This window comes from Natator depressus, chromosome 1 (assembly GCF_965152275.1).
Source record: "Natator depressus isolate rNatDep1 chromosome 1, rNatDep2.hap1, whole genome shotgun sequence".
NCBI classification, from domain to species: domain Eukaryota; kingdom Metazoa; phylum Chordata; order Testudines; family Cheloniidae; genus Natator; species Natator depressus.
Window position 1 is genome coordinate 249,859,075 of NC_134234.1, and position 19,016 is coordinate 249,878,090.

The following is a 19,016-nucleotide window of genomic DNA, read 5'->3' on the forward strand; positions in this document are numbered from 1 at the left end:
TGGATTGGATGAGAGAGGCCCCTTCCCATGTCAAGTTGGTCATTTTATATCATTTTCAGTTCTTTGTCAGGCAGTCTCTGGAACTAGGACAAACTAGAATACGCGATTTTCTCCAAGAATGAGACTTCTTCAGACTTGTTACCTACCCCCCTGCCCTGGTAGGTAAAATTGCAGGGGCTTACCCTGGTGGGCCGTGTGCCAAAGGTTGCCGATCCCTAGGGTAGATAATTCTTATAGAACTCCAAAGGAAAAAAATCACTATGGCCTTATGACTAATGAGATGATGACAGTCCTAAAGACACAGAGAAGGGAAAAGAAAATCCTTTACATAGGGAGCAGAATGGTATTCACCACCCCTACCCCAATTTTTAGTCTGCCTCGTAGACCTGGGGGAAAAAAACCAATCCTTTTGGCGTTACAATGTGCTCCATTTCTCTAGTGTGTGAACATGCATGCTTATGTTTGCACGCTGCTGTCCTGCATTGTACAGAATTAGATCTACCCACCTGTTCATCGATTCATCACTGTTTTGCCCACCAATGGCTGGCCTGGAAAAAGGCTATGCGCACTACTGCTACAACAGCAAACAACTAACAGAGTTTCCTCTTTGACTCAAGTGGCAGCAAGCCTCTCTGGAAACAAGGGTGAGAGTTCTTCTGAAGATATGTGTATGCAGTTAACTGACGACAGTACCACATCTGTGTGTGTATTCAGTCAAGAACAGAAATGTAAGGACAAAGAATAAACAAGAAGCTATGTTCTGATCTCTCAGCAATGCAGCTCATGCTGCATCCATCATTAAATTCATTTTTATGGTCTATGTATTAAGCACCAATAAAACCAGAATGGAATGATGAATACTATTAACTAACCGTGACATTTCATATCTTGTCCAATGATCATATCTATCTGGAATAAGTTTGGTTTCACAGAACTTAATTTTCCACTTCAGCAGTGCTGTACATGACTTGCAATACAACTACCTAAGATTCATTGCAGTCAGTGGTATCTTGCTATCTGGTTCAAATGATCACAGACAACTCCCCTAAAATATATTTTCTGAGGCCCACTGTGTAATCTTCCATCTCTATAGTTACAAATGAAGAAGAAAACCATATTCATGAATAACTGCAAAGGAGAGAAGAAATAAGTACATTAAATGGGGGCAACAGAATTTATTATAGAGTAGATAAATCCCATTGTACGACTGACCCAATACCCCACCAATTAGGGTAGGACACATGGTCCACTATGTTGTAGAATCTATTGTAATAGAGCGTACAGGGCCATTAAGGCTTGCGAGAGGAACCCTTCTGAGCCCGCACTACACCTTGACACATTTGCATTTAAAAAAACCTGAGAGACAGGAGATGAAGCACAATGTGGCCTTAGTGGACCAGAGAATCCATCTCATTTAATTTAGGTCTATAAATCTCTTCATTTTATAAATAAAAAGTGGAGTTTTACCCAATAAATCTTGATGATATTAAAGTAGCCTTCAGAAGATATTTAGGCATGTATTTCACACTGCATATTGGAAGTATCATGCATGTGTGATGTAAATCCTTACAAACTTCTTTGAACTACAGTCCTTGCACATGTATTGCCTCTGCTTTTAGAAATGAAATCTCAGCTGACTGGCCATACTATATCATCATCAAATTCCACTTTAAATTGAAACTATTTTTGAATCATCTGAGTGTAAAATGCAGCAAACTATCAGCCAAACCAATTTTTCATCACCTAGTGTACAATAAACCAATTTTATGGCCAAGCTAAAATAAATAATTGATTGACATCAATGAAAGTTTTGCCCAAGGGAGTACTGCTTAGGTTGCATAGTATTGCAACATTTCTCTATAGTACCTTCCCATAGCTAACTGAATTATCTGTTATTAAGCTAGTAGAACTCACCTAATTCTTCCTACCTGTGAAAAGCTTTGTAATTTTATTTTAAATGAGACAGACTATAGAATTTAATAAACTTGAAAAGCAATACCCAAGTTTGGGAATGGTTACTGCCTGAATAAGCAATATTTATGGTTGACTTTTCCTTAATAAAATTCCTGTAACAACATGTCAGGGAATACTGAGTGACTGGAAACATCCTCCCCCACTCTGAACTCTAGGGTACAGATGTGGGGACCTGCATGAAAAACCTCCTAAGCTTATCTTTACCAGCTTAGGTCAAAACTTCCCCAAGGTACAAAATATTCCACCCTTTTGTCCTTGGATTGGCCGCTACCACCACCAAACAAATATTGGTTACTGGGGAAGAGCTGTTTGGACACGTCTTTCCCCCCAAAATACTTCCCAAAACCTTGCACCCCACTTCCTGGACAAGGTTTGGTAAAAAGCCTCACCAATTTGCCTAGGTGACTACAGACCCAAACCCTTGGATCTGAGAACAATGAAAAAGCATTCAGTTTTCTTACAAAAAGACTTTTAATAGAAATAGAAGTAAATAGAAATAAAAAAAAATCCCCCCTGTAAAGTCAGGATGGTAGATACCTTACAGGGTAATTAGATTCAAAACATAGAGAACCCCTCTAGGCAAAAACCTTAAGTTACAAAAAAGATACACAGACAGAAATAGTTATTCTATTCAGCACAATTCTTTTCTCAGCCATTTAAAGAAATCATAATCTAACACGTACCTAGCTAGATTACTTACTAAAAGTTCTAAGGCTTCATTCCTGGTCTATCCCCGGCAAAGACAAAATATAGACAGACACACATACCCTTTGTTTCTCTCCCTCCTCCCAGCTTTTGAAAGTATCTTGTCTCCTCATTGGTCATTTTGGTCAGGTGCCAGCGAGGTTACCTTTAGCTTCTTAACCCTTTACAGGTGAGAGGAGATTTCCTCTGGCCAGGAGGGATTTTAAAGGGGTTTACCCTTTCCTTTATATTTATGACAACATCAATGAAAGTTTTGCCCAAGGGAGTACTGCTTAGGTTGCATAGTATTGCAACATTTCTCTATAGTACCTTCCCATAGCTAACTGAATTATCTGTTATTAAGCTAGTAGAACTCACCTAATTCTTCCTACCTGTGAAAAGCTTTGTAATTTTATTTTAAATGAGACAGACTACAGAATTTAATAAACTTGAAAAGCAATACCCAAGTTTGGGAATGGTTACTGCCTGAATAAGCAATATTTATGGTTGACTTTTCCTTAATAAAATTCCTGTTACAACAAGTCAGGGAATACTGAGTGACTGGAAACAGTTTATTAAATGTAATTTAAAATTCTGATTAGCCACCAAGGTTAATCCTGTTTTGGTGGTTGTAGTTGTTAATCTTATTAACTAACTGTTGTGGCACCCTGGAGAAAAATAAAGTTATAATTAAGACAGCCATTTCAAAGCAACTCCTTTGTTACTCCGGACTCAGTCCCAGAATTATACTGCACAAGTACACTACTAAATATGATCAGTCAGCAACTATTACTTCTAAAGAACTAGAACATACCTATATGCCTATGCAATGGAGTAAGGGGGGATAAATTGTCCCTTTACTCTCTTGAATGGTTTGCTTGTGCCATAAGCTGCAGTGCGCAATGGGAAGCAGGATTTGTAGAGCTGCTATTTCATCTCCAGACCATACAGGTAGTCAGGAGAGATTCGGGGCCAAGAACAGGCAGAGTCTTGGCTCCATGCCTTCTCAATGTGCCAGACAACACAGCTATGCCAGCAAACCAGATGACATTCCGGGGTGAATATAGGCCTGGCACCCCAGCAATTTAGTTCCTCCCCAGAGCAGGATGCTCTGAATCACACACTGCTTCTCAAGCTGTTCCTGGGGCAATGTAACTATGAGATGCTCTTTAAATGGGGCAGATTGTAAGGTGGCGGTATAGCCCATGACAATTAACTCTACATAGAATTTAACTGAACACTGATATAAGCATACCAGGTTAATTATTTTATTATGCCAAAAAACATGGCAAAGATTTATATATCTGGCTATACGTACAAATGACTGCTATAAAGACAATGCCCTCTCATGGAGGGGCAACTTAACTGTGCTTACGCACGATGATAATACTTACGTTGTGATTGATTATACTTACCCAAAGGGTCAGCTTTCCCATTCACGTCTGGAATGGTGAACACTCCCACGACTTTATGGCCCTCTTTCTGCAGGTGTCTATAGACTTCTTGACCAAAAATACTCTGACCTATCAGGGCTAGCTTTAGCTTACGTTGATAAGCCTGTCAACAAGAGTTAAAGCAAACTACATTTTAGGATGCAGAAGAGATATGTTGCTACATGTAATTCTGTCTTACTCTTTCTTAGCCAATGTTAGTTTTGATTTTTAAAGCAATAGTGTCTTTCTGTCCCAACAATATAATGGAATAAAATAAATGATCCATTTTTCCACCTTGTTCATATAATCTACAATTTAGTAAGACTATACTTCTTTGCATACAAATGTCACTTGGTATTGTTACTGCCTCCTTTATTATTTCATCAGCAGAAGTCTCTGCGTGTACATGCACTGCTTGTTACAAAAAGGCAAAACAAAATCTGCAGTCATTATTCCTACCTATGATCGACAAACCATGAAATCTTATATTTGAAACAGACTCTTAGCAAAATCTAGCCATTCCTGCCACAAGTTTCTAGAATATGCCCTCCAACTTCTAATTTTTTCACCTATTATTCTTGCAGGAAAATTAAAATGTTTTCTAAGAGTGACAAATGTCAATAGACTTGACACTATGTTCAATGTCACATTAGTTCAAGGCACTCAAGGCATCTGTGGCTGAGCCCAGTTCCAAAGTTCTTCCCTCACATAACAGGAGATTTTTGTAGTACTGTCCACTCAACTCCTACTTCTTGTTCAGCCAATCGATAAGACAAACAAGTTTGTTTACATTTACATTGCTGCCTGCTTCTTATTTACAATGTGATCTCAAAGTGAGAACAGGTGTTCACATAGCACTGTTGTAGCCAGTGCTGCAAGGTACTTACATGCCAGATATGCTAAACATTCGTATGCCCCTTCATGCTTCGACTTACACGTTCTAAAGTTTTATACCGATTTGTTTTTGAGCGCAGTTATGTAAAAAATAATAATTCTACATTTGTAAGTTGCACTTTCACGATAAAAGGAAAGGAGTACTTGTGGCACCTTAGAGACTAACCAATTTATTTGAGCATGAGCTTTCGTGAGCTACAACTCAATGCATCCGATGAAGTGAGCTGTAGCTCACGAAAGCTTATGCTCAAATAAATTGGTTAGTCTCTAAGGTGCCACAAGTACTCCTTTTCTTTCTGCGAATACAGACTAACACGGCTGCTACTCGGAAACTTTTCACAATAAAGAAATTGCACTACAATACTTGTATGAGGTGAACTGAAAAGCAGTATTTCTTTTGTTTATCTTTTTACAGTGCAAATGTTTGTAATCAAAACTAATAATATGAAGTGAGCACTGTACACTTTGTATTCTGTGTTGTAATTGAAATCAATATTTGAAAACTGATAGAAAAACATTCAAAATATTTACAATAAATTTAAATTGACATTCTATTATTAACAGTGTGATTAATCACAATTATTTTTTTAAATCTTGACAGCCCTAAAAACAAGCAAACGAAAGTACATATGTTTGTCGCAATCCTTCAGAGAGTGGGAAATAGTTTTGTCCTAGCAGCTGCAGCAGGAGCATTCTTAGGACTCTGCTCTCTTTATATGTGTCATTTGAAAGTCAGGTGCAACTCCTGCTTCTTTCCCTGAAGGAACATCTCTAGGTTCTAGCTTCTCTCCTACCAGGGGATGCTGCCTCTTCATTAGGGAAGCTGGGACACAAGGGTACCACAACCAGTAGGGCCACCATTTGGGTCCCAGAGGATTTGAACTGCCCATATGAATGTCTTACAAATCCTGTATGGATTAGCAAACATTCAGGTACTAAAAGATATAATACTTTGAAATAAACCAACAAACCATTTTATGATGAAGAGCCAGTTGCAGTACTTTTTGCAAATGACATGAAATGATCCATTTTAAATCGTATTTCAGCTACACAGTTAGCTCCAGAAAGAGATCTTAAAAATTGGTAGGATGTTCATGAATACAGGAAATGTTCATGAATTAGGAAAATTACTGTAGCACTATTTTGGACCATAATATTCTCTTGGATGTGTGCATGCAACTTGCAGTGAAGACAACAGGAAATGAGTTTGGCCAAGGGTAAAATTTGTCCCATAGGTTGCAACAGTAAATAAAAATCCTCCTGTATTATAGTATCAGACAGCACTGGTGCAGCTGCAGCAGTGCTAAGTTGCCAGTGTGGATGGGAGTGGTAAAAATGCGAGTCTTGTCTACATTGGTGTGTACACAGTTGCTACCTCCAGTACAGTTGTACTATTGGTGCTAACAGCTATAATATGGCAACATTATCTTGTCTTAGACAGACATTAACTTGTCTTAGTGTAGACAAGGCTTTCTTGTTTTAAATTACAACATGCACACATTATCCCTTGAAATTTTTATATCCTGGCAATGCAACATGGACACAGATAAGTCTTGCTACCAGTGCTTCATCACCTCAGCTTCCGCTTTTCAGAAGCACAGTCTCAGTCATAAAAATCTCAGATTGGCTTTTTCTAACCATTTAAATGTTTATGAATTCTCCAGGCAAGTTCAAGAAGTGTTCACCTGCTGTGCTACTGAAAGTATCTGGTACAGTATGAAATCCACTGATTTCTATGTAATGTTAATTGACAATGGCAGCACCGTAGATGTGATGGAAAAAAAATTAGAGAAAGTCCTCCTGATGCAAGTTACTTGTTCTACATTTGTTCTCTTGTTAACTGTCACTCAATAGCACCTCAAGTGCACAGAAGTAGTGGTCTTTTAGACTTGTATTTTTCTTTTTCAGTTTATTCCCCACTAAATAAGAACTACCAGCAAATGAAGGTAACAAAAAGTCCACAAAGAGCATTATCATCCACAAATCATGACCAATTAAGTACCATCAGAAGAGTTAAACTCTTCCTTTCCTGAAAACAAAAAGTAAGATTTTAGGGAAGTATGAGAGGCACACTTGAAAGGCCAAATTTCTGAAGGGACCTTAACGGAAGCTAAAACTCTGCATGTATTTTTCTGTGTCCAAGTTTTTACGTTTGCCAGCTTCTGCATTTAGGAGTCTGAGACTACAAAAACTCTGGATTCAGAGAGCAAACTGCAGCTGGGCTGGCTAACTTCCAGAATTGCCTAATTGCCTGTACGATTGCCCTTTATGCTTGGAAATTCACATTGTTTTGCATTCTTGAAAACTCACACAAGAAAAACTGCACCAGCAATTTTAAGTCAGTAAGTATGATCAAAGTCTAAGTAAATGGGGCTTGAAAAATATTTTAGAAATAGCACACTCACCTCAAAATATTAATTCAGAAGAGCAGTTTTGTTTCCACAGGTCAAGTTTTTAACAATATATATTCTATAATCATAAACTTATCTCTCTACTCACTAATAATGTACATATACATAAATCTGATTTTTATTTTACATGGAGCTGCACACAAATTACAATTCCAGATCACGAGCTGCTGTAAATCAGTGTGTAGCTCCACTGAAGTCAATGGAGCCACATTATGTCAGCTCATGCTAGCTGAGGATCTGGCCCAAAATTGTTACTGAGCACAGATTTCTCTATGTTTAGCAGAGTTCTGAGCCAGGAAGTGGTTAGGGATAAACAGAGGACGCAATCTTTAAAGCAGCAGAGAATAAACATGAAGTGGTAGAACTAGTAAAATAAGAACACAGACTGTTCACACACGCATGCATCGTACACACAGACACAGTTACGTTTCTGCATTCTGTTGAACAAGAAGATTAACCTGACAACAAGCCAACTACATCATATCGCATACGTAGCAAGTTGATTGACTGAAAATGATTTTCCCAGCATGAGGGACATACAACTTCTCTATGACCAGCTATTCTTGAATAATTTCTCCCTTGAATTGGCACAAACATACTTTCCATTAACATTCAGTATGGATAATGCAATCCTGTATTGTACTGTCACATATATTTGTAGCTAGTAGAAAGTAGGAGCCAAATCACAAGTCCTCCATGCATAGAACTCCTATTGTGTTCAGTGGAGTCCCATACAAGAAGGGGATTGCAGGATCAGGCCACAAATCCCTTTCTTTACTTCTGGTTGCTTCCTTTTGTCCTATTTAAAAGTATCAATTAAGTGGCACAGCTGAGGATCTTACTGCAAACCTGTGTCTTGCTCTAGAATTGGAAGATTCAGCTCCAAGCACAAATCTGGAAATGGCCCACCTTGATTATCATACACATTGTAAGGAGAGTGGTCACTTTAGATAAGCTATTACCAGCAGGAGAGTGGGGTGGGAGGAGGTACTTTTTCATGCTTTGTGTGTATATAAAAAGATCTTCTACACTTTCCACAGTATGCATCCGATGAAGTGAGCTGTAGCTCACGAAAGCTTATGCTCAAATAAATTGGTTAGTCTCTAAGGTGCCACAAGTACTCCTTTTTCTTTTTGCAAGCACAAGGGACTGACTGAGCAGAGGAGAAGCAGGACCCTGTGCCACCTATAAGGATTTGCCTTGCCCCAAACCTGAGTCTCCAAGGCTAAAAAGGACTGAACCTACTAAGGCAAACAAGGTATTTTGCCACAATGTTTAACATTTCTGAAAATCAGTCATCTTTTATTTCGATGCCTAAATATAGATGTAACTACCTAATTTTTTAGGTGCACTTTGGAAATACTGGCCACAATATCCATTGATTTTATGGTATTAATTTGCCTAAAATAAAATTAGAGTTTATTTTAATGGCTGTTTACATGACACTCAACATTTACTCCATTCTGATTCTTCTTCTTCTTCTCCCTCTCCCATTCACCTCCTGCAACATAAAAGAATACACAAGCACTGCACATATTAATAGTTTTACAAGTCTCATAACAAAAGCAAATCACTAAAAAGGGAAAATGTGTTCATGCTACAGTTTCTCCTTGTGAAGAGAAAAGTTAGCGTTTCATTTCATTTCATTGTTATAAATAACAAATATTTCTGGAATTGCTAATGGTGTGTGCATCTCTAACAAGTTTCACTGGTAATGCTTTCAGTTCAATTTCCCTGCAGATTAATTTTCAATAGCTCCCATTCTGGTTACATTATTATATTCATTCTCTGCAAGAATTTAGAGACACTGTTACTGATAAGAGAAATTTTTTTAATGCTATGTCTCTTTAAAAACAATGTAAAATGCTTCTCAAAGGAGACATTAACATGGTAACTTTAATTCTACATAGTGTCAGGACTCATGCACGAAAGCCTTGCTCCTCTGAATGAAAACCAATAGCATTGCCTCTCCCCATCCATATCTCTCTATGCAACGTGTCAGTCATCCATTCACATTGCTGATGCAATTCCAAAGAGCTTGGCTAAAGTCTCTTACTGTAAAAACCCTTCAAAGCAGATTCCCCAGGCAAACAGCCATCCTCACCCTTGGCCATGCTGTCAAATATGAAACACAGAGCAGTCTTCAAGGATGAAAAACCATCCCCAAACTGCATTCAGCCGCATCCATGAATCTTAACCAGAGTGCCCGAAGCATCTCGTCTACTTTACATCATATTTTAAGGGGCATGTATTTACCCGGCCATAAAGAACAGCATGAATCGTTATCAGTCTCCCTGCAGAGCTATGCAGTTTAATCTAACACCAGGCAGACAAATATCCGTCTTGCATTAATTCTTTACAGCCAGAGTGTAAGAACTGATGTTCACAAACCCACACGCCTCCAAGGCCAGCATTTGGAGCAGGAGCTGAAGGTTTACTTCTCAATAAGAAATAGCCATGCCTGTTCCCAGTTTGACTACAGTAGTGGGAACAGGCCTGGCTAGATCTTTAGCTTCTTTCGCAGCAATTACAGTCTCAGAGCACCGCTGACCCTCCCCTGCCCAGATTCCCATGAGAACATGACTGCCAGTTCATATTCTTGCAAAGCAAAGATGTTGCAAAAGCATCATCGATTTTCTTCGTTGCAGCTCCCAGACTCCTGCGATACACAGCATGGTATCAGAGAATATACCGAGATCCACCATAGTCAGGCAAAGCAAGATGCTCCTATTTTGGTAAACAAGTCAAATATCCCCTGAAGGGACCTCTGACTGTCCAGTGCCAAAATTCATGTGATAAAATCTCGACCTATTTTTATCCTTTCCTTGCAGGGGTATTATCCAAGCACCGCTGACTTGTCCTCCCTTCCCGCCCCTCATTCCTGGGCTATTGCGGCTTCTCAGACAAATATGGAAAACAAATATGCTCATAGTTTTGCAAGCAAAAACAACATATTTGCCAAGTCCCACTGAGCCTGCCCTGACCCCCTGACAACCCTATTGCTCATTCCTGAGCTACGGCCTCCTGCAAAGCTCGTTCCTTAGGGGAACCCATCCTCACACACTCACTGTGGCCGTGGTGGAGAATTTCCTCAAAAGCTGATGGGCTTTCCACAGCATTTTTGCAGGCTCTTTGGTGCCAGCGGCTCAGAGGTCCGAGGCTTTGCTGCAGCAGCGCGGGGGCGAAGGGAACACCTGTGCCCCGCTCCCGGGGTCCCAGCTGAGGCAGAGGGGGAGGCGGCCCAAGCGGGGAGGTTCGTCTGACGCAACCCGAGCTGGGTGCTGGTGGCCGCGAGCCAGGCAGGCGCGCACACAGGGCAGCAGCAGCAGCAGCTTCGCCAGCGCCCGCCTGCGCGCGCGCGCTCCTCCACGCTGCCCGCGCGGGGTGGGGCCGGGCTGCGGCGCAGGCTCCCGCCTGGTTCGCTGCCAGCTGCCTGGGAGCGGAGGACGACTCCCCTCCTGCTGCACCTGCCCCTCAGTGCGCGGGAAAGCGGGTTGTGTCTTTCTTTGCACTGGGACTACAAAGCCGCCCCGGGGTGGAAAGAGCCGAACTGAGTGGGGAGTTCAAGCAAGAGCAAAGTCCCAACTTGCCCTCTGGGGAGATCAGGCCGGGAGGCGGGAGTTATTTCCCTAGTCCAAGAGGAGAGGTTTTTACTTCTCCCTAGCTGGTTCTAGGTTTCAGAGTAGCAACCGTGTTAGTCTGTATTTGCAAAAAGAACAGGAGGACTTGTAGTACCTTGGAGACTAACAAATTTATTAGAGCACAAGCTTTCGTGGGCTACAGCTCACTTTCATTGGATGCATAGGCTGCAACATATAATAAGATATAGCTATACATACACATACAGATAAGCTGGAAGTTACCATACAAACTGCTTCAGAGTAGCAGCCATCCTTTTCTTCATACAGTGAGCGGCTAATTAGTTAAGATGAGCTATTATCAGCAAGAGAAAAAAACTTTTGTAGTGATGTAACCCTTCTGCCCATCAGAGTTGGCAGCAACAAGGCTCCCCCCTACTTAATACAGTGTTCAGTGATTTCAGCTCTTAGTCAGTTCAGCTGTTTGGTGAATTCAGCTTATAGTAGGGGAGCCTCAGTGCTGGTGCACTGTTAGCCCAAAGTGAGCTCAGCAACCTGTAACTAGACTTCTAATGAAATCAAAATTAGCTCTGATATTCCACAGTGGCAAGAGGAGGAAGTGCAATTAGCATGTAAGACCCTCACCAACAGACCCATGCCACCAAGTATTAATACTTGTCCCCAGCCTCTCTCAATTCACAGAGTTTTGGAACCCATGACCCTTGCCTAGCGAGTGCTACTTAGTTGATGGTGAGTCCCTCCATCATAACAAAAGGCCAAGTACAGTTCCAAGCACAGTTCCCATAATCAGGGTAATAATAATTTATTCTTCCTGCCCCAATAACAGAGACACTGGGGATCCCACAGCAGCCAAAGTGACCATTTGGGCAGCTATGGCCTCATTCTAGGCGGGGTGGGTGTGCCTATGCAAATGAGATCGGCCCCTGAAGTTCTTTTCCACAACTTGCCACACCTCACCACCAGATGTAAGGGTGGAGCTCATCGTGACACTGCTTACAGTGATAATCAAGATGGCCACTACAAAAGTTTTTTTTCCTCCTGCTGATAATAGTGCATCTTAACTAATTATCCTCTCACAGTTTGTATAGTAACTTCCAACTTACCTGTATGTATATGTATGCGTATATATATATATATATCTTACTGTATGTTCCATTCTATGCATCCGATGAAGTGAGCTGTAGCCCACAAAAGCTTATGCTCTAATAAATTTGTTAGTCTCTAAGATGCCACAAGTACTCCTGTTCTAGCTGGTGCCAGTGCAGCAGACAGGAGCGGCTCAGGCATTGCAGAGCTTGCAGGGGAGCGGGGGCAGGCATTTGGTTGCTTTGCTTGCACAAAAGGAGAATAGCTCCGTGGGAAACTGCTTCTTCTCCACAGAACAGGTACTGCAGGTCTGCTCCAGCAGCGTGCCTGCTCCCTGCCCTGCAGGGTGCATTTGATGGAGGAGAGGGTAGTGCTGGCCCTGCTCTAGTCGAGGTCCTACACCGTGCCCAGCACTGGGGTAGACGAGCCTGATCCTGGAGTATGAAATGAGCTTGTAAGTTTCCCTGGTTCGGCTCACTAAGAATCCTGAAGACGAGGGCCCAGAGGAGTGAATTTGATGGGATGTCATTTGAGGAGCCATTAGCCTGAGTGAAGGACACAGGTTTTATGCACTCACTGTAACCCAGGTTGCTGAGGCCACACACTGCTGCATTCAGTACCAGCTGTAGTTCCCATACTTCAATCTCCAGCCTTGAGATCCACACACAGTCCTTATCCTCTCTACCGAGCCAGTAAGGTTGCCAGCATTCGTTTGTTTTAAAATGTGTCAAAGATGGATGCTGGTGCCAGTGGTGCAGCCAGCAGTAGCTTCTTGAAAATCCACGTTTTCCACTGCTTGTGATTTTACTGGGAGTCTGGTAATAATGTAGTCTTTGTTTTGTTGGGGTTGTTTTTTCTTTTAAAGCCCCAGCAGTCTTCTGATTACATGAACACTTCAGCTTTAGTTTTAAAAGGTAAGTTTATAGTCCTCAGGGCTGTGGAGAAGAGCTTGAAAATATGAATCTTCCAGGCTCAAAAAACCAGCAAACAAAAATGCCCCCACAGTAGTTATTTTTAAACACCAGTCTCATGATTTCAGGGCCTGACCCCTGATTTCTGAATGCTCGGGGTTGGTAGTACTGTTGGCAGGAGTTTTATTCCTGACCACAGTGTAGAGCAAGAATGGAAAAATGTTAATAACCAGCTCTAGTTGGAAACTTTTGTAAAAAATGACAATTTGATGAAAACCAGAAACAAAATTTCACAATTTTTTTTGGCAAACTTTATCTAACCACCTCGCTCGTCAACCTTTCTTATTCAAATCCCTTTTGTTTTTATTTGAGGTATTGAGTGTAGTAGCTGCAATGCAGATAGAAACCTATCTAGAGGGGAGGGGCTTCATACATCCTTTTATTTAATTACACAGGTAAAAGACAGGCCCCCTCATTGAAACCTACCTGAAATAAAACTCTACCCCACCGCAAGCAGTCTATGTGTTCTATCTCCTATTTCTATTTCTCTTCTCTGCTGCTCTTTCATTGTCATACCCTAATAACAAAAGCATGTTTTTTGGAGAAAAATGTAGCAAGGCAAAGAGAAATAGGGCTCCCCAACCAGCAGTGATGCTGTGCTGAAACCTCCCCCTCTGAAACATCTAATTCATTTGAGCCCTTCTCCATCCTGGGTCCCCTCAGTTTTCTCTACCCACTGGAATTCCTTCTTGAAGGAGGAGGCTGTTTTAGAGTTCCACGGGGAGAGGATGTGAGGGGGACCTCCTCAGGGAGTAGGCAGGACATTGGTAATTTTGAAACACTTTTTCAAAATTGTATCAGGATTAGGGCACCTTGCAGGGTCCTAGAGCCAAGGCTGCAGCCTGAGACCAAACATCTACCCCACAATTAAATAGCCCCTTCGCCAGAGCCCCAGTCAGCTGGCAGTAGCTAGCCCTGGGTTTTAAATTGCACTGTAGACATAAGAGACCCATCCCTAGAAGGAGATGAGGAAGACAGAGGCACATCCTGCTCCAGTCTGTAATACTGTCCTGAAAAGGTCAAACACATAGGAGAGGAGGGAGGGAAGAAAATGGAGAAGTTGGCTATGCCATCATAACATGGACTCATACTTATGAACCATTTCAATGAAAGCAAGACAAGCTTCCTCAATGAGCTTGTAACCAGAACAGAGCTCACTGGAAAAAGGATGGTAGGCAAGGCACCGGTAAAGTATATGCACCTGCCCACTCCTTACCAGATAGGAAAAAAACATTAAAAAGAACGAGGAGTACTAGTGGCACCTTAGAGACTAACAAATTTATTTGAGCATAAGCTTTCATGGGCTAAAACCAGCCACGAAAGCTTATGCTCAAATAAACTTGTTAGTCTCTAAGGTGCCATTAGTATTCCTCGTTCTTTCTGCTGATACAGACTAACACGGCTACTACTCTGAAAAAAACATTGACTCCCTCTTTAGCGTCCATGGCAAAAATCCTTAGGGCTTAATTGTAAGCCCCCTTTCTCCCCTAGTTATCTATATTGCCCATCTGTGTGTAAAGAAGAGAGCTATCATTGCAGGGCAGCTACTCCCCCTCCAATGTAGGGGGCCAGGGAGTGGATTTGCAGGAGTAGGGAGCACAAGAGAGCTAGCACAGAGTGTGAAATAAGTCATGCCAGCCCTTTATCTGGTACAGCTTATTTCTCCCTGGAGTAAAGGGCTGACAAGGACTGAATTGTGACTGTCTCCTAATTCGCTCTGTGGTTTGTTCTGGGTAGCACAGTCATGCACTCCCCCTTATTCAGACCTCACTGTAATTCCACTACAATCCAGACCGTGAATGAGTCTACAGAAACTATAACATTTTCCATAAAACTTTTATAATTAAAAGGATCCTCTGGATTTTTTTTTTTTTTTGGTAGTAAATTGAAAAATCCAGAAGAGTGCCCTTGGCTAATTCTTACTTGGTGTTGTTTTCCTCTCTGGACAGGTCAAATACTAGGGGTGCATTTCCCCCCACATTCTTAGAATTTGTTTAAAGGGTTTTGGGGGTTGAGTGAACACAATTGAAAGGAAGGAGGATTTAGAGAAAATGCAGAGAGACAAAGAGAACATGGGGAAAGTGATAGAGGTGAAGATTGAGAAAAACTGGGAAGATTTAATGACAACATGGGAAAAGAATTTACTGAAAGAAGGAGAAGTTGAGAAATTGATGAAAGCACATAGAAACTTTACATTCAGAGCCCCAATACTATCATACAGGCCCTGACAATAGACACTTTGAAGAGGATCCAGAATCTGTGAAAAATAGTGGATCAGCAATTGTATACATTTCTAATATTTCTGGGAAAATCGGTTTGCTCTTTCCATATGCTTGTGTAAGCTAAAGTTGTGACAGCTGACTTTCAGAAGGTGCATGTTATTTAGTTACAGTTTTTGCATGTTTGTTCACTTGAACCCTGATTAAAATAACAGGACAAAGTGGAGGGAATGCAAGGGAAAACCTCAAGAGTGACTAGGTGGATGGAGGGACTGATGTATAAGGAAAGCTAAGAAACGAAAACAAAAAAATAGATGTCTAGCTTCACAGAGCTAGCACACTAAGGCTAGAAATTCAAGGACCTAGCTACTGTAGTACATGCTGGGGGGCTCAGATGGGATTGTAGCCAGGGCTGCTAGCTCCTCCTACTTCTTGTGCTGCAGCAACAACACTTCTACTTTGGGTGCACTAGTGCAGTCAGAGCTAGCATGGGCATGTCTCCTCAAGCTGGGAATCTCCTCGCTCTACTGCAGAAATACCCTAGAGACACCAAAGCAGGGTACATAGCTGTCTGCTGGTATTTGAAGGGAGTGACAATGAGGATCAGTTTGTGCCTGCCCCCCATGGGTATGTGAAAGGGAAAAGGCATAAGGAGCACTCCCCTCCCTGCAGTCTCTTGTGCCACTGCTGGGCAAGATTCTAACACAGTCCCCATTCTGTTCAGGTAGCACAAAGAATGCTCCCTCCAGGCTAATGCCTACAGTGGTGCTAGCTTCTACAAAGAGGCGTGGAGAGGCAAGGATGGGGCTGTGGTCCTTCCTTCTCTGCACCAGTCAGTAGATCCATCTCCATGGAGAAGGGAGCACATACTGCACCTTATCAAATGGCAGCACTTCCCCTGTTCTCCCATTGTGCTTGCAGCATGCTCTGCTTCTTGGGAATGTCTAATAAGGCCTGGTCTATACTACTGCATTAGATTGACATATGCCACATTAGGTTGAATTTATAATGTGCGTGTCTACACTATCAGCCCTTTCTGCCAACTTAAAGGGCTTGTAAAATCGACGCCTGTACCCCGCTTCAGTGAGAGGAGCGGCACTAGAGTCGACCTTCCTGAGTCGAATTAGGTAGTGTAGACACAATGCTGAGTAATTGGATGGGTTTGGCCTCCGGGAGGTGTCCCAGAGTGCTCCGATATGACCACTCTGGACAGCATTTTGAACTTCACTGCACTTCAGCCAGGTATACAGGAAAAGCCCCGGGAACTTTTGAATTTCATTTCCTGTTTGATCAGCATGGAGAGCTCAATACCACAGCTGACCATGCCTGCTCAGGGCCGCAAATGCTCTCCAGCATGGAGGATACATGAGACACTGGATTTGATTGCTGTGTGGGGAGAAGAGTCTGTGCAGGCAGAGCTCCAAACCACCAGAAGAAATGCTGACATCTATGCTAAAACTGCACAGAGGAGGGGGGTGGGGGAAAGGCTACACTAGGGACACACAGCAGTGCCGTGTGAAAATAAAGGAGCTCAGGCAAGCATACCTGAAGTCAAGGGAGGTGAATAGTTGCTCCGGTTCTGAGCCACAGACATGCCACTTCTATGAGCAGATACATGCAATTCCAGGTGGGGACCCCACCAGTACCCCAACACGCTCTATAAATACCACCCAGGGGACCCAGGCGGCCACAGGCAACAACGAGGAGGACATTGTTGATGAGGAAGAGGAGGAGGAGGAGGAGAATGCGCAGCAGGCAAGCGGAGGATCCATTCTTCCTGACAGCCAGGACCTTTTCCTAACTCTAGAGCCAATCCCCTCCCGGGACCTACTGTTGCAGGACTCTGATGGTGGGGAAGGCACCTTTGGTGAATGCGCACTTGCACTTAACCCCTGAAGTGTGATTATAATTGTAGTTAATGTTTAATTTGAGGTAAACAATTGGGATACAGTGGCGGCCAGTCCAGCTACACAAAGGATGCTCCCCAGAAAAGCCTGTTTATGCACCAGGACTTTCCCCACCAAAAAATGTCCCTGGGTGTGCCCTGACACCACCTCCCCTTTCTTGTGGGCTTACCTTGCCTGCCTGCAAACCGAAATCTGCTGCCCAGCATTCTGCCATGTGTTGTACCTTACTGGTAGGCGCTTCTTTTAGAAGACAAAATGTGGCCATGTATCTCAGGTAATGTATTTATTGCTGTGAAGTGTTTCATTCATTGCAAGAGTTAACCCTCTGTTTTCTGTTTTCAACAATGTATGTTTTTCCTTGCAGCTGCAACATTGTCTGTGGGTGCTTCCTCCACACCAGCACAATGGCTGTCCCAGATTAGAAGGCGAAAAAAGCAGACAAGGAAAGACATGTTCTGTGATTTGATGCATTCCTCCGAGACTGACAGGGCCCAGCTGAATGCATAGAGGCTTACACTCTTGGAGAGCATGCACACCAACCAAGAGGGCAGGAAAACATGCAGGGATCAAGAGCATGACATGCAAGAGGAGATGTTGCGGCTTATGAGGGAGCAAACAGACATGTTGAGGTGTCTGGTTGAGGTGCAGGAAAGGCAGCTAGAGCTTAGAGTCCCGCTGCACCCAATGATGAACCAGCTGCCCTCCTCACCAAGTTCCATATTCTCCTCTCCCACACATCCTAAAGTGGGGGAAAAGCTTCATTATCCCTTGAACTCAACTCCAGGAGATGGTTCGTGGTCTCATTCCCACAGCTTTGATTGCTAGACAGTGCAATTGTAGTAAGCTATGTGTCCTTGCCCCTCCCCCCGTGTTATCAGGCCCTTAGACCCAGGTTATCTTTGATATTCATTGCTGTCTCTGTTCATTGTTTGTTAGCATAATAAAAATGCATAAATTGAGGACAAGAGGCTCTTTATTCATTGTGCACACTGTGGTTGGTGGGGGTTTAGTTTACAGAGCAGTACATGCAAAAAAGGGAAAGGAACAACACACACCTCTGTCATATCAGTGTTGGATCATTCATGAAACTGGTTTCAAAGCCTCTCAGAGATGCAGTGCACCTCAGTGTGCTCTTCTTATTGCCCTGATGTCTGACTGCTCAAAATGGGCTGCCAGGCCATCTGCCTCAACCCCCACACCCCGCCAGAAAGTTTTCCCCCTTACTTTCACAGATATTATGGAGCACACAGCAAGGAGCAACAACATGGGAATATTGCTTTTGCTGAGGTCTAACCTAGTGAGTAAACTGCGCCAGCGGCCCTTTAAACGTCCAAAGGCACATTCTACCACCATCCTGCACTTGTTCAGCCTATGGTTGAACTGCTCCTTACTGCTGTCCAGGCTGCCTGTGTATATGGCTCCATGAGCCACAAGAGCATGGGGTAGGTTGGGTCTCCAAGGATAACTATTGGCATTTCAACATCACCAATGGTAATTTTCCTGTCTGGGAAGAAAATTCCTTCTTGCAGCTGTTCAAACAGCCCAGAGTTCCTAAAGATGCGCGCGTCATGTACCTTTCCCGACCATCCCACGTTGATGTCTGTGAAACGGCCTTTGTGATCCACTAGCACTTGCAACACCATTGAGAAGTACCCCTTGCGGTTTATGTACTCTTTGGCAAGGTGGTCTGGTGCCAAGGTAGGGATGTGTATTCCGTCTATCGCCCCACCACAGTTTGGGAAACGTGCAGGACAGAGTGGATGGCTTTGCCACGATGGGGTTCCCTGAGTCATTACCCTTCTTAGCAGAAGTGAATTGATTGCCCTGGCTACTTGGAT

The 19,016-nt window shown here is 42.7% G+C and overlaps 1 protein-coding gene across 1 annotated transcript in view; it reads right to left on the bottom strand.

Moving 5' to 3' along the window:
* Positions 1-10,701, bottom strand: part of ALDH1L2 (aldehyde dehydrogenase 1 family member L2) — a 50,581-nt gene extending 39,880 nt beyond the window's left edge. The window contains exons 1-2 of the mRNA XM_074940896.1: positions 10,465-10,701; positions 4,074-4,215 (exon numbers count right to left, since the gene is read on the bottom strand). Coding sequence (XP_074796997.1) covers positions 4,074-4,215; positions 10,465-10,515 — 193 coding nt within the window. The 5' untranslated portion in view covers positions 10,516-10,701. The remainder of the gene's footprint in view (positions 1-4,073; positions 4,216-10,464) is intronic.
* Between the last annotated feature and the right edge of the window lie 8,315 nt (positions 10,702-19,016).